The following is a 15,286-nucleotide window of genomic DNA, read 5'->3' as shown; positions in this document are numbered from 1 at the left end:
GCCCAAAAGGTTCGGGACCAGGACCGCTTCCCAGGAATGTCCCCCGGGTGGCGAAGTGCGCGAGGCCCGAGGTGCAGGTGCGAAGCCAGACTCCGCAGTAGGGCCCCGCCCCCGAGTCCTCCGCTGTATCGATTGGGTGGACGAGCGCTTGAGTGACGGGTACGCAGGCCAACGGGGCGCGCGCGCGCCGCCGCCTTCGCTTTGCGCGCCCCCGAGGCCGGCCCGGGCGCCGCGGCGCTGCGGCTGCGGGCGGCAACGCTGCACCATGGCCCGGCCGCTGCGGGCCGCCCGACTGCCGCCGCCGCTGCTGTTGCTGCTGGCTGCCGGTGAGTGGGGCCGGGCCACGCCGCGAGGGCGCAGCGCGCAAAGGGCCAGTGCTGGCAGCGCCGCAGAACAAAGGCTGTGGGGCGCGCGGGGTCGGCCGCGCGCGGGGAGGAGGCGGCGGCGCGGGGCCTGGCGCGGGGACCCCCCAGGCGCCCTGTCCTGGGCGCTGGATGCTCCGTGCCACGCGCGCGCTCGAGGACGGTGGCGGCGGGGCCGCTGCACTAGGGTGTCCGCGCCCCACCCCTCGCCAGGTGACAGGTGACAGGTGACCAGTCTGCGGCCACGGAGCAGAGGGGTGTGTGCGTGTGTGCGCTCGAGGGTGTAGAGAAGCGCAGCAGGGAGGCGAGCGCACGGGTGACACCCTTGGAGAAATCGCATCGTAAAGGTCCGGCGGGTACCCAAAGCGCGTGGGCCGGGGATGCCGAGGGCCGAGAGAGAAAGAGCTGCGTGGCCGGGGTGGATGTTTACATGTGCGTGGCGCTTGCCTGGGAAGGCGTGTGCGTGTCGTTGTGAACGCGTGTCCTCGACTGCGCGGGGCAACTTTATTAGGAGCTGACAAAGGGGTAGGTCTGCGACAGCGACTACCGCCATATGGGGCTGTGTGTGAGGCTCGGGTACGTGGTTTTCATTCAGCAGTCACTCCGGATACCTCGTTAGTGTGGGCGTGTGACAGGTCGGGGCCTGAGGCAGGTAAGAAATATGTGTGTGAGGGAGAAAGAGACAGCTTCTCAGGGTAGACATGGGATTCAGGGGTGTGTGCGAGTGTAGGGGGCGGGCACAAAAGCTTGACAGGCTCAGAGGCAAGCCGCCACCACAGAAGGGGAGGGAGGAAGGCTGACTGCAAAGGTGGGTCAGACCAGGACATCAGAGAGCAGCTTCTCAAGAAAGATTGGAGCTGGGACCCCATCCTAAGGTGGGCCTGGTGCAGGAGCAGGATGCTGGGCTGGGTGGGCGACAGGACTTGGTGAATAGCCCCGAGCCACTTCCCCTCCAGTGGAGACAGGCATGGGACTGGCTACAGGCATGGTAACTGCTCAGGCAGTTACCCCAACAAAACCCACCCTGTGTAATGTATACAAATTCGAGGGGGGCGTCTGTGTGCGGTCCGGTAAAGACCTTGCTTGATATGGATAGGTGGTGGGCCCTTCCTTTGAGACTGTCAATGTTAGAACCCCAGGAAAACGTCTGGGGAGGGGGGGGGGACGCTGACCTGTAATTCCAGCTCTTAGGAACCTAAGGGGCAGGAGGATTGGGAGTTCAAGGCCAGTCTGGGCTGCAGAGCAACACCCTGTCTCTAAATAAATAAATAGATAAATAAAATAAAAAAAAGTCACGGAGGTAACAGACCCCGGGCACATTTTATGGAGAAATGTCTATTGATGTTGGCCTGGGACATTTACACAGACCACCCAAATCTTTGCATACAGTCCTCTCTGGGAGATATGCTCTCTCTAGGTGGGAACCACACCATCCCTGCCAGCAGTGCAAGTCAGGATGGAGGCCTGGCTCCCATGACCCCATCCTAGTGACCAGTGGGATGACAGTCAGGCTCCCTCCTTTCCTCCTCTCTCCCCCCACACTCTCTCCATTAGTATGCCCCTGCCTCAGTGCAGGCACATGTGTGTATATCAGTGTGCCTCCTTCTTACACCTTTGTGTAGAAAGAAGAATGCTTCACTTACGCACTCCTTCTCAGCAGCAAACATCAGTAGAGTGAGGTTGGGGGATGGGGGTGTGGGATGGTGGTGCATTTCTGTTGTGGCTGCCACTCCAGGCTGTGGGGGCAGAGTGGCAGATGCTGCCCAGCCACCTCCCATGCTGGTGTCTGCTAAGGGCTTAGGGGGATCTGACTTGAAAGCCGCTGACAGGGGAGGGCCGAGTACAGCTGGTGGGAGACAGAAGAGCCTGCCAGGACTGAGTGGGACCCGTGCAGGAAGACACACACTGGGTTCTGGGGCCTTGGCTTTTTTTTTTTTTTCTAGGTTCTTGCCCCGAAGATGTCTGCTTGTCTCCTTGGCCCTCTTTCTGGGCTTGTTTGGATCTGATTTTTCTTGATGCTGATCCCCCTTATCCCCTCCTGTGTGCCATTTCCTTTCTGCCTCCCTTTGGGGTGGTGAAGTAACAGAAAATTCAGTGAGCTTGAGGAAGAAAAGGAATCACACAGCAAGCATAATTCTGAAATTTTAAAGCCAGGTGGGGGACTCCACTGAGGCAGACTCATTACTAAATTTAAAAAGTAATCATATATAGAATGGACAGGGCTCACCTTCTATTCTGGTGTCCTTTTATGGTGGACAGGTCTAAAGAGAAAAGTCGTCCGCCTTCCCCCTTAGATTGTCTAACTGATCAACCACTACCCAAGCCTTTGAAAAATAATCTGGTCTATATAAAGACAGAGCAGCCATTGCAAGGAACATGCCTTCTGGAAAATAAAAACTTGGTTGGGAAAAAGTCAGAACCAAGGGAAATATCAGATTCCCCTCCCCACCTTTTAAAGTCAGATTTCAGTCTTTGTGAATGGCTATAGACCACCAGGAAAGGTTGATAAAGCGGAGATGCTGGGGGGGGCACTGCCAGCTGTTGGGGTGTAGATGGAAAGTAAGGGGTCCCACCTGGGCAAACCTAAGATGAGCCCAGCTCTGCACACAGACCTGGCCTCCCACGCCTGTAGCTCTACCCTCTTGTCATAGGGCAGTTGGCTGGAGTGCTGGGCCAATTGACTGTGGCTGCTTCTCTACCACACTTAAGTTAGGGTTTTTTTGTTTTGTTTTGTTTTGTTTTGTTTTGTTTTGTTTTGTTTTGTTTTGTCTTTTCAAGATAGGGTCTCATCATGTAGCTCTTGTTGTCCCAGGACTCACTCTGTAGATCAGGCTGGCCTTGAACTCAGAAAGATTTGCCTGTGTCTGCCTCCCAGGTGCTAGAACTAAAGGTGTGTGCCACTAGACCCAGCTAAGTTAGGTTCCGAGGAGGTAGTTCAGAGACTCTGAGGCAAGCGGGGCACATCTCTTCAGGACCCATGTGGAGTGTGAGTTCACAATTCTTGAGGAAGACCAACCTTACTTGCTCCTACTGTGGCTAATCTGTCTTCTCTAGCATCCCTGCTGAGCCACAGTGTGTGGATAAAGCTTTACTCCTCCTGGCCTGGAAGTGTGGCTGCTCAGGCGCACTGGGAACCTGTACAACATTGAGGGTTTAATTAGCACACACATCCCTCATCACCTGACGTTTTCTTCTTCCTGGGATGCATGAATGAGTTTTTCCAGATTGGTTTCTCTCATTTGGCTCTGTGCCATCCCTGTTTCCCCAGCTCTGGGGAGGCTGCTGCTGCATACGAGGGCTGCCGAAGCAGCTGGTATCCTGTATACAATTTAGATTCCATTTTTTCCCCTAAACTGCTAATTTCCCTGCAGGCAGAGACTCTCCAACGTCCATCTTTGCATCACCAGAGAGGGCCTGGCATGCTACTCGGCTCAGACCACAAGCTCAGGAGTGACCAAGTGATTCTTGTATGAATTTTTCCTGCAGTAAGATGGCACCTTCCTCATATGGGAATCTTGGTTTTAATTGGCATTAGGTTGACAGGATTCCATGAATCTGTTCTGCTTTTTTAAAATTAGAAAGTAGGTGTTAAATAAATAAGGACGCGTTCTAGAAATGTTTCTAAACAGGGCCCCGTGGACCTGTGTGAGCATTGTGGAGGCACTTCAAGGGAAGGCAGAGCCCTCCACCTGAACTCAGCTTGGAACCCTGGGCAGCATGTCCAAAGGAAAAGGGTGCCCTCTAATCCTCAGTGCTGGCTTCCCTCCTTGGTACGCACATCCTATGGGGGTAACTATGCTGCCTTGAATATTGTTTTATGCAGCCCAGCTCAGCAAATAATTACTTCCCCAACCTCCTTCATACAACATCTGTAAGACCTTCCTGTGGGGAGAAGCAGCTAATTACAGCTCTTTCTATTAACTTAGTCCCAAGAGTCCTCGGTGACTTCATCTGTAGAACAAGAGGGTCTGACCCAATTATTATTTATTCACTCAAGGGCTTGTTGGGCTCAGTTGCATATCAGGAACTAGACTCCCAGTGTCAAGGGACCCACTATGTGCTTACCATCTGAGGGAGGTTGTATGCTTGTCTCTTCTCACTGGGTGAGCAGACTGTAGGGCCAAGGCTGGAATAACAAAGAACGGCACCCTGCCCAGGCTAGTGACTAGGAAAGGAAGGCTGCTCAGAAGATATTTGGGAAGTTGTCTCAGTGGATAAGAATGGTTGCTGTACAAGCATGAAGACCTGACTTAAGAGTCCCAGCATCCACAAAGGCTGGGCATGGCTGGATATGCTGTAACCCCAGCTTTGCGGGGCAGAGACTGGTAGATCTTGGAGTTTGCTGGCCAGCCACCTAAGCTTCCAGTTCAGTAAGAGACCCTAGCTCAAGGGATTAGCACTGAATGATAGGGAAAGCCACCTGGCATTCTTCTCTGGTCACTGCATGTGTGCATACTCACATGCTCACACGCATACAACACACACACACACACACACACACACACACACACGAGAGAGAGAGAGAGAGACAGAGAGACAGAGACAGAGAGACAGAGACAGAGAGACAGATAGACAGAGACACACAGAGAGAGACAGACACAGAGAGAGAGAGAGCTGTGTCCAGAGTCAGGAATAAGAATTAGGCAGGTGAGGAGGCTGGAGAGATGGCTCGGCAGTTGGGAGCACTTGCTTTTCTTGCAGAGGACCTAGATTCAGTTCTTAGCACCCACACTGAGGTTCACAACTCTAGTTCCAGGATCCATTGTGCTCAGCCTGGCTCCGTGGGCATTACATTGCAGGTGGTACATGCAGGCACACATTCAGGAAAAATAAAAATAAACAGATCTTTGAGAATTAGGTAGGGGAGAGATAAGGATAAATGGATGTTTATGCAGAAGGCATAGTGTGTATGAAGAAAGCAAAGGAGGTTGTTATGTTCCTGAAATCTCTAGAAATTCAGTTTAAAGCACAGAGCATGTGGGGAATGATTGTGACGGTGGAGAGTGGGGGAGGGGTACTGAGCTTCGCCCATTGGTGGGGGGGGGTCCCTCTACCACTTTAGAGAATATGGCTGGGTCATCTTTGCGATGGGATGGTGGGTACCAATTTGGCTGTCAGAAGCTACTCTAAGTTTTGCTATTCCAAGTGTGGTCTGTGGACCAACAGCATTACTCATCCATGCAGAGCCCGGCACACTGGGTGAGTCATATGTATGCTTAGGCCCTGGTGGCGCTCTGTTCCAGAGGGTAGTGTGGGGGAGAGACGTACACAGTGAGCAGTGGTGGCGAATCCTGAAATACCCAAAAGATCCCTGGGGGCCTGTCTCTGGAGAGAGTTGGTTAGAGGATATTCATGGGCCAGCATATTGGGAGTGTGGAGCTTGGAGAGGCACCCCCACCTTCTCAAGATGTTGGTCTTTGAATAGACCTGATTCCTTCCTTCCAAAACTGGCCTTTTGATCTGTGAGTAGTGTGGACCTCATTCCAGTAATTGTGATGCCTGGCACATTGTATATGTGCTTTCTTGGGGAGCACCATTGTCCACCCTGTAGAATGAGATGAGGAGTGAGCATTCCCAGGTTCTGCCCAAGCTGAGCTCCCTCCCAGCATCACTTGTTCAGCCTTCTCTCTGCTTTGCAGTCTGCTAGCACAGGCACCATGCTGTCATTCTGTGGTATACTTTTAGGCCTCTTATATACATAAAACATACATGCATACACACATACATACATATACCGCATGTTACAGTATGCTATGGCGATCTGTCTTCATGACAGATCAGGGACTATATCTTTCTTATTTCTGTATATACCTGACTTTGTATAATGCCTGGTGCAAAGCCAACAATATTTCTCAATTGCATGCATGAACGAGTATAATCCTACTCTGATATGAAAGAATTCCATTTATAACCTTTCTTAGTATACATACAGGTTACATTAAATTTGGGGGTTTGTAACAAATCATCCCCAAATTCTGTGACTTACAATAGAACTTCTTGGGATGGCAAGATAGCTCAGTAGGTAAGAGCTCTTGTCAGTAAGCCCAGTGACCTGAATCAATCTCTCCAGCCCACACAGTAGAAGGGGAGAGCTGTTTCCCAAAAGTTGTTCTTTGATATCTATGCACATGTGCACCCGCACACATGTGCACACATGTGCATGCAAGCACACACAAGTGTGCACACACATACATACACACAAGAGAGAATAAATGTAAATTTAAAAGCAATATTAAAAACTCCCCAGAAATTCTTTTTGTTATTATTTTTTAATATGTATGGATGTTTTGTCTACACATATATCTGTACATCATGTATCACATGTGTGCCTAGTTCAGTAAAAGGCCAGAAGAGGACATCAGATCTTCCAGAACTGGAGTTATATATGGTTGTGAGCTACCATGTGGGTACTGGGAATTGAACCCATATTCTTGGAAAGAGCAGTCAGGACCCTTAACCATAGAGCCATCTCTCTGGCCTCAACCCCCAGAAATTCTTGATGGGATCACCAAACTAGAAACATCAACCTGGGAACTTTCTAGAAATGTGGATTCTTGGGGCTCCTCACAGAGTAACTGGGCTCAAGGCTTACCTGTGGCTTACCTCTCTGTTTAACTCCCACACACCCCTACCCACTAGTCCATGTTGGCTCTGGGGTAAGAGGTACTGGTTTTGAAAAAACTCTGTTAATTTAGCTCATGACTGGGCTAGCCATGTAGCCTGGGTTCTGCCGGCAGTTCTCATCGAAGCCAAACTTCTTCAAGTTTGCATGTCTGCTCCTCCTGGCTGTTTCCAGTTTCAGCTGGAACACTATGCTAACCTGGTTGCTTTCTACACGGACTCTCGTAGATCAGACTAGCCTGGGCAGATTGACCAGAAGCCCTAAGAGAATAAATAAAGCTTGAGGCCTGTCATGAAGATGGTACCGTAGCTCAAGTCTGGGAGTGGGGACTTAGCCTCAAGGGAAGAACTGCAAGCTGAGTTTCAGAGGTGTGTCCCCCTGGAGGATAACCCTTCCCACAGTCTCAGAGAAGAGCCTTGCACCTGGGTGGTTTCTGTGTGAGACCCAGCATCCTGATTCACTACTATCCACCTATTATGGGATGGATATTGCTCTTCCCCATGAGTATCTTAGGATCTCCCTGTGATGGAATGAGAGTTGGAGAAGAAGGACTCAGCGGTGTCCTCTTATAGAGGCTGTGGGCCTCAAGAAGACTGCCACGTCTCCCTCTGGTCTCTTGATATCTTGGAGCATGGTTATGTAGTGCCCTTCCCACGTGAGTTGATAAGACGGACACAGGAGCATTATGAAGACAGCTTTAGCATTATGTCGGCAGGACCTTTGACTTTGGACCTGGTATCTGGGATAGCTAGAGATGCCCTGGAAGAGGTGTGTATCCCGGTTCCCAGCTTCTGAGCCAGAAACTCCCCCGGCCACAGGACACACCCAGGCAGAGCATGGCAGTGTCCTATCTCCCGGCAGAGCTCCCCCCACCAGGTATGACTTGGCCTCCCACAGTTCAGAGTGAGGCCTGTGGATAAGCTTGCTGAGAGTGGAGTGTCTGAGCCGCAGTGTAGCAGGATCTAGCATGCCGCTCTCACCCTGTGAGCCTGCCTTTACCTCCATAGTCAGCCTGGATCGACTGGGAGGCCACACTGAACGTTGATGAGCCCTGACACTGACATTAGCCTCTTCTGGAAGATACAGCCCGTTGTCTGCTCTTAGGGCTCCCTAGGTGGAGGACCTCCTGGCCTCCGTGCCTTCCTCGGGTCCCTGTACAGCAGCACACAGTACCTGGGGGCTCACTGGGTATAGACAGCTCTGCCTACGTGGAACAAGTGTTCCCTCCCTCTGGGTCTTGGGCTTGGAGTGATTGTCCATGCTTGAGACAAGAGGACATTAAGGTTGGATGTGAGGAATGAGCTTGGAGCCACTCAGCCTAGGGAGGGAAGACAAGTATAAACTTATTTTTTGGTACCCTTCTTGCCGCCCCTTCTGGCCCTCTTAAGCTCCACCCAGATGCTTTCCTCTTGGTCAGTGTGCTATTCCTAGTCCTGGGCTGACTGACACATGCACAATGTACCTGACATCTCCCCAGTTTCTGCTGGAACTCTGTGGTCCTTTCCTTCTGCGGCCAAGCCCTGCCTTCCTCATTAGGGGGTTGAGGAGATTAAAATTCAGATACTGTTTGTAAGGCACTTTGCACGTGGCCCTGAAAATATGAGGTCTTGTTTTTATTATAAACATCAGTGAAATTTTCCCTTCATTATAATCACAGCAGGTCACAATCCACATCCAGTGCAGGGGCATGGGTGGGGGCTTGGACCTGCCCTCCCCACACCACTGATGTTCTTAGTCTTAGGGGGGGACTCAGAGGGCCCTTCCACTAGCCTCCTGGCCTTCTAGGTGAGGAGGTGAGACCCAGGGGCCTTGAGCAACCTCTCGAAGCATCCACGATATGGTGGCCAAGCTAGCTGTGAAACTGGTCAGTAGTCAAGTTTGGCTGATCTCAGTGTCAGGTGGAAAGAGGGAGAAGACAATCCCTTTTAATATGTAGTCTGGTCATTGTTTTGTCTCAATAACTTGGGAGGGTCTAAGGTTCTAAATAAGCGTACAAAATTACCAGCACTAGTGAGTTTGCCCTGCAACGTGGCATGGGTGATTAAACTGCACCCAGGAGACCTGCCTGGGTGCCAGTTGCACCTAATGCAGGCTGGAAGAGTTTCAGGCTGGGATGCAAACTTAAGAGAACATTGTCACATGCAGAGCAAGGTCCTTGGCTCACATTTGTACCTGCAGTTCCTGGCACAGCTACCAGACTGGGACAGAGGAGCTCTCTGCGCATCCTGAGGATGAGGGGAGCCGGGTCACTGAGTTCTCACTCCCTGCTGGTCCTGCTGGTCACAGGGAAGACTAAACACACTACAGAGGGCACCTCAGGTCCCCTTGCAGCTGAGAGGTGTCTACCTCCGTGGTTTGTCTAGCCAGTCCTTGTCCTTACTACCCCTCCTAATGTCTGGCTTTGTGTTTACAGGAGCTTCCCTGGGTGCCTGTGCAGTGGGCGTGGATGAACCTGGCCCCGAGGGCCTCACCTCCACATCCCTGCTGGATCTGTTGTTGCCCACTGACTTTGAGCCACTGGACTCGGAGGAGCCCAGTGAGGCCATGGGTCTAGATGCCGGCCTAGCCCCAGGCTCGGGCTTCCCCAGTGAGGACAGCGAGGAGTCCCGGCTCCTGCAGCCGCCACAGTACTTCTGGGAAGAGGAGGAACTAAATGGCTCCAGCCTGGACCTGGGTCCCACTGCAGGTAGCTCTGCTCACTTACTTCTACACAGGACATCAGGAGTGAGCCATACGGGGGGAGGGGGGAGAAGGGGAGGGGAATGAGGCAGTTTCTACTCCAGCCCCTTCTCCTTTCCTCTCTGGTGGCTTCCAGGCCGCCAATCATCTGTCATGGTCACATCTCTAAGACTAAGTTTCTCCTTAATAGTGACTACTGTTTTGAGCCCAGGCACCCACACATACAGCCTGGGGCTGGTAGTCAGTGCAAGGAGCCCTGGCCTCAGCAGTGATGTGCTGGGCTTATGGGGTCCTCTTTTTAAAGACTAGGAAAAGAGAACTGTGATATCAAAATTCAGCCACAGATCTTCCAAAACTATGACATGCTCAGCAGATCTATGCTTTGTGATTTAAACAAGAACTGGTTAGGAACACTGGCTGCTCTTCCAGAGTTCCTGAGTTTAATTCCCAGCATCTACATGGTGGCCCACAGCTGCTATCTGTAATTCCAGTCCCAGGGAACCTTACTCCCTCTTCTGAATTTCTCTATACTCCCAGGACACCAGGCACACATGCGGTGCACAGGCAGACATACATGCAGGGAAAACTCTCATGCACATTAAAATAAGATATATAAATCTAATAATTTTTACATGAATATTTGTGGTTTGTGAAAGCCATATCTTTAATCACAGCATGCAGCTGGATCACAGTGAGTTCCCAGTCAGCCTGTGAATGAGGCCCTGTCTCCAAAGAAGGAGATAAACACTATAGAAATTAAAAAAGAAAACAAAACAAAAAAACCAATGTTAATTCAAAGGAAATAAAGCCCCCCACAATACAAGAACAGAAAACTGGGGGAAAAAACTAGAACCATAGGAACATTTCTATTTTCTTTTTCTTTTTTAATTATTTATTTTATGTTTATAAATAAATAAATGTTATTTATTTATTTATTTATTTATTTATTTATTTTATGTATATGTACACTGTAGCTGTTTTCAGACATACCAAAAGAGGGCATCGGATCCCATTACACATGGTTGTGAGCAACTGTGTGGTTGTTGGGAATTGAACTCAGGACCTCTGGAAGAACAGTCAGGGCTCTTAACCACTGAGCCATCTCTCCAGCCCCAGGACCATTCTATTTTCATTCGACATATTTCTTAAATATATTTCCACATTATTAATCATCCTTTTACAATCTGACTTTTTTTCTTACAAATTTCTTTTATTTTTGTTTTGTGTGTATGGGTGTTTTGCTAGCATGTATTTTCTCTTTGCACCTTGTGGGTGCCTACAACCCAAGGAGACCAAGAGAGGGATAGGTCCCCTGAGACTGGATTACAAATAGTTACAAGCCACCGTCTAGGTGCTTGCAATCAAACCAGGTCCTGTGGAAGAGCAGCCAGTGCTCATGGCTTCTGAGCCATCTCTCCAGCCCCTACCACTCAATTTCTAACAGTTGTGCAGTATCTCACACATGGTTGTCAGGTGGTCTGAGCTCCTCCCCTGTTGTGGTTTACAGGTTTAGTTGCAGCAGCAAATGGCCTCATACTTTTTTGCACTCCCCTGGGTATAAGGTCCCCTGGTATAATGGCTAGAATGAAATCACTAGGTCAAGCGGTTTCTCAGCCAGCATCCCACCCAGGAAGAGAAGACAGGGAACCCAAATAGCCCTCAAGAGATAAGGATTTGCAAAAGGCTGGCAGGATGTGGACGGATCCTTAGGAATCCAGGGCAGGCCACAGATGCATGTCACCACCCTTGGGTACAAATGATTGGGAGGTAACCATCTCTGGTGACCATCTCCTTCCCACTCCACATCTAGCATCCTATCTGCAGGTGCCTCAATGTCCTGTTCTTCCTCTCACCGAGGAGCCTGTCAGAGACAGGGCCATGGGAGCCCAGAGCTGTGATTGATCGAGTCATCCTGGGGCAGTGGTAGAGGAGAGTTTTAGACAGTTGAAAGACAAGTGGGACAGCTCTGCTATCAAGTGTGTGGGTCTTTACAAGGGCTCTGGAAGCATCTCAAATGTGACCCCCAGGGAGTCTCCAGCATGCACTCACTAGAGGTACTGAGTTCTGGGGCCTGAGATGTTTCCCATCCCTGAGTTCCATTAGCCAGGTATGATGGCCCAAGCATTCCTTGCATGCAGGCAGCTGATGCAGACTAGCTAGCGAGACCCAGTCTCAAGAAAGCCAGGGTCTGGAGATGAGGTATAAAGATAGAGTTGCCTCTCTAATCATGCCCACAGTCTGGCTTCCATCCCTAGAATCCCTCAAGGGGAGGATTTCGCTCAGTTTGATAGGAAAAATTATAATGGTCTTTGGTAATAGCCTGGTAAACTTAATATAAATGAAGTATATATTCATTTATATACATATTATCAAATCTATATATGTATATATTCTGAACATAAATTATATAACATATTCTATGTAATATATTTTACTTATAGAAATATCAACTATAGTTTTCAGGGCTGGAGAGATAGCTCAGTGGCTTAGAGCACTGGCTGCTCTTCAAGAGGAGAACCCATATGGTGGCACACAACCCATCATCTATAATCCCCAGTTCCAGAGGATCTAGCAGGCATGGAAGTGATGTACATACATGTATGTAGGCACAACATTCACGCACATAAAGTGAAAATAAATAAAATATAGTTTTCATTTGGACTTGAAGCATGGGGTGGTGGAGAGAAGGCAGGTTCTACAGTCCCAGCCCTGCCCACTAACAGCAACTGACATCAGTGAACAGTGCAAGGCCAAAGAAGGAGACCAAGTCTCCTCTAGGACCTGGGGATTCTCACCTTACAGGGAGGGCTGTGTTCCCAGCACCCCGCACAACGTTTGGCAGTGGGAAGTGCTCTGCAGGCGGTTGCCGCTGTCGCCACTGCCACGTTTTTTCCTATTGTTTTCTGCCACTGTACAGTTTTTATATAGAAGAAAGAAAAAGATGTCTCTGTCACTTACAGACAGAAACATCTTTACAGTCTGTCAATTGCTTTTTTTAAGTTTTAAAGATTGTGTTTGTTTACCTGCTGTGTGTGTGCCTGCTTGTTTATGTGTACTATGTGTGTGCAGTGCCCGGGGCATCCAGAAGAGGGCAGGAGGCAGTGATCTGTCCATGTGAATTCTGGAAATCTAACCCAAAACCTCTGAAAGAACAGCCAGCGCTTTTAAATGCTGAGCCATTGCTCCAGGCCCTTGAAAATGGTTTTAAATGCTTTTGTTGCTTTTTTTTTATAGAGAAGTTTTTCCTCCCTGAGATATCTGCTCCTCAATCCCACTATTCTCCTGGGCCTTGATACTTTACATTTAGTTATTGTAATGTTGGTGGGAGGTAGAAACCCATATCAGTGACTTTTCTTGTTATTGTGATCAAACACCGGACAAGAAGCAACTTAAAGGTAGAAGTGTCTGTTTTGGCTCGGAGTTAAAGGGGATACAGTCTACCACGGTGGAGAAGATGTGATGGCGGGCAGCTCTGTGGTCACAGGAGCATGCGTCGCCTGCAGGAAATAGAGATTGGAAAGGAAGTGTCTAAGCCCGCCCCTAAGAACCCTATTCTTCCAGCTAGGCTCCACCTCCTAAAGGTTTCACAACTTCCCAAAAGAGTGCCATCAACTGGGGACCAAGTGTTCAAACAGGAGCTTATGGGGACATTCTCATCTAAACCACCAGGGGGCCTCATCTCTTCCCGGGTAGGTGACTCATCATTACAATTCAGCCCTCAGTCCTAAAGGGGCAGTCTGAGGCTCTGTGCCTCTCTCTGGATCTTCCCACTGTGAAGAGGCAGGCAGGCAGTGGGTAGGAGAGCAGCAGAGGTTTCTGGGACTGATCCTGGGGTCAAAGCAGAGTTTGGGTCCAGGTAAGGGTTGTATCTCCTCCCTGGGCTTCTTCAGGCCTCATGATAAGAAGTCTCACCATCATCCGCTGAGTTCAAGCCCTGTCCGATTTCTAGCTCTCAATATGGCTCACTTGGTTTACTGACTTTTCATCTTTGTCTCACGGAGTGATGTTAACACAGTCAACAAACTCGCAAGGAAGGGAAGACAGGCAGGCAACCTCACTGCTGGCCTCAACTGTGTAGTACATGCTGGTGGCCTTCCCCTCCACCTTTGTGTCTTGCCTTTTAATACCACATAGCCCCATCTTTCTGGGCAAACACTCCTGAGTGAACCCCAGTTATACAGAGTGTAGCTGATATTTCCAACCCTCCATTGTACAGCCCCACTTCCTCTTCTGCCTGGCAGAGCTGAGCAGATGAGCTACTCAGGGGCTCACCTGTGACTCTAGCATGGGCCCTAGAATCCTATTCTAACTGGCACTGCCTCAAGCCTGCTCCTTCAGCCTCTACTTCTGATTCTTCCCATCCCATTGGCCACAAAAGCTCTTTTTCACCCTAGCCGCCTAGTTGCTAGGTGACCATCCTTCACTACCCAGCTCAATAGGGGACAGTCACGCTGCTCATGAGCAGAGGCTGGCAGCTGTGGTGCTGCTAGTGCCCTGTCCATGGTGGGTAGCCTGGCAAGTAACACTGGGCTGGTATCCCATGCCATCTCACTCTCTGGGCCAGTGGTGGGTGAAGGTACCCACTTCCCAGTCCACCTGCTGGAAGTTGTGTCTCTGCATGCCACTAGCAGCCCCTAAACACAGTTTCCTTGCGGTGCCTGCCAGGTGTCCTGTAAGAGGGCTGAGGTGGGAAGAGAGTTAGGGTCCACACTAGCTGTAGGTAGGCAAGCAGATATCCCGAAGACCCAACAGGTACTGTGTTACTCACCCCCATTGCTGGCTTCTGCTGGCGCTTGAGGAGACAGATTCCTATATCCCGCATCTGTGGAACTGAGTTGTCTCAGAGCTGCTCTTTAGGTCTATGTCTCTCTAGAAGAACAGACACCACAAAGTGAGGAGGGGTCGGGGAGGGGTGGATGTAGCCATGCAAGCTTGAGGAGGAGTTAAAGCAAGATCAGCTCATTCCCAACTGCTAGAGATAAACAATAGCTGCCATTTTATACAGTTTTAGCCACTTTCTATTGTAGGATTGGAAGGTTCTGGAAGCCAGACCTCCACAGTAGAAAGGGCACATCTGCGAGACCTTTGGGTCTCATGGTCCTGAGCTGCTCTGTGACATTTACCCCTTGATCATGACACTAAGCCACCCAGGAGGTGGAGCTCCGACCCTAATCATTTATTAAAGGCCTATCTTGGTACTATCATAACCACAATTAAACTCTCCCCCTCCCCTCATGTAGCTCACACTGCCAGGACTCACAATCCTCCTGCCTCAGCCTCCTAAATGTTATGGTTGCAGGTATCCAGCACTCACAGTTGGCTTCTGAACCATACATTTCAAAGTGAGTTTCAGAGGTGATATTCAGTCTACAGTACCCCACGATTGCTCCCTGTCACTCTCTGCCCATTTCCTTTCCTGTAAGGCTGGATCTGCATTAGGCACTAAGGTCCCAGGGAAGAGTCCTGCCAGAGAGGGTGTGGGTGACCCCTGAACGCCAGCAGGTCCTAGAATCCTCAGGCACAGACTCATAGGCTTGTATGGAAAAGGATCTATGGGGGCCTTATGGAACAAGGCTTGCAGCTCTAACAGGGGACTCAATGTGTCAGCTTGGGCTGTCTGGGC

At 50.1% G+C, this 15,286-nt stretch overlaps 1 protein-coding gene across 2 annotated transcripts in view; it reads left to right on the top strand.

The window, feature by feature from the left end:
• The first annotated feature begins 206 nt into the window (after positions 1–206).
• Positions 207–15,286, top strand: part of Podxl2 (podocalyxin like 2) — a 32,521-nt gene continuing 17,441 nt past the window's right edge. Inside the window, exons 1-2 of one of the 2 annotated variants that reach the window (XM_031382513.1) lie at positions 207–326; positions 9,398–9,670. In XM_031382513.1, the coding sequence (XP_031238373.1) occupies positions 266–326; positions 9,398–9,670 (334 nt within the window). In that variant the 5' untranslated portion in view covers positions 207–265. Of the gene's footprint in view, positions 327–407; positions 710–9,397; positions 9,671–15,286 lie in introns of those variants that run through there. The other variant, XM_031382514.1, reaches the window with a different exon arrangement.

The sequence above is a fragment of the Mastomys coucha genome, unplaced genomic scaffold (genome assembly GCF_008632895.1).
Source record: "Mastomys coucha isolate ucsf_1 unplaced genomic scaffold, UCSF_Mcou_1 pScaffold20, whole genome shotgun sequence".
Taxonomy (NCBI): Eukaryota; Metazoa; Chordata; class Mammalia; order Rodentia; family Muridae; genus Mastomys; species Mastomys coucha.
This window is presented reverse-complemented; position numbering and strand designations above follow the sequence as displayed.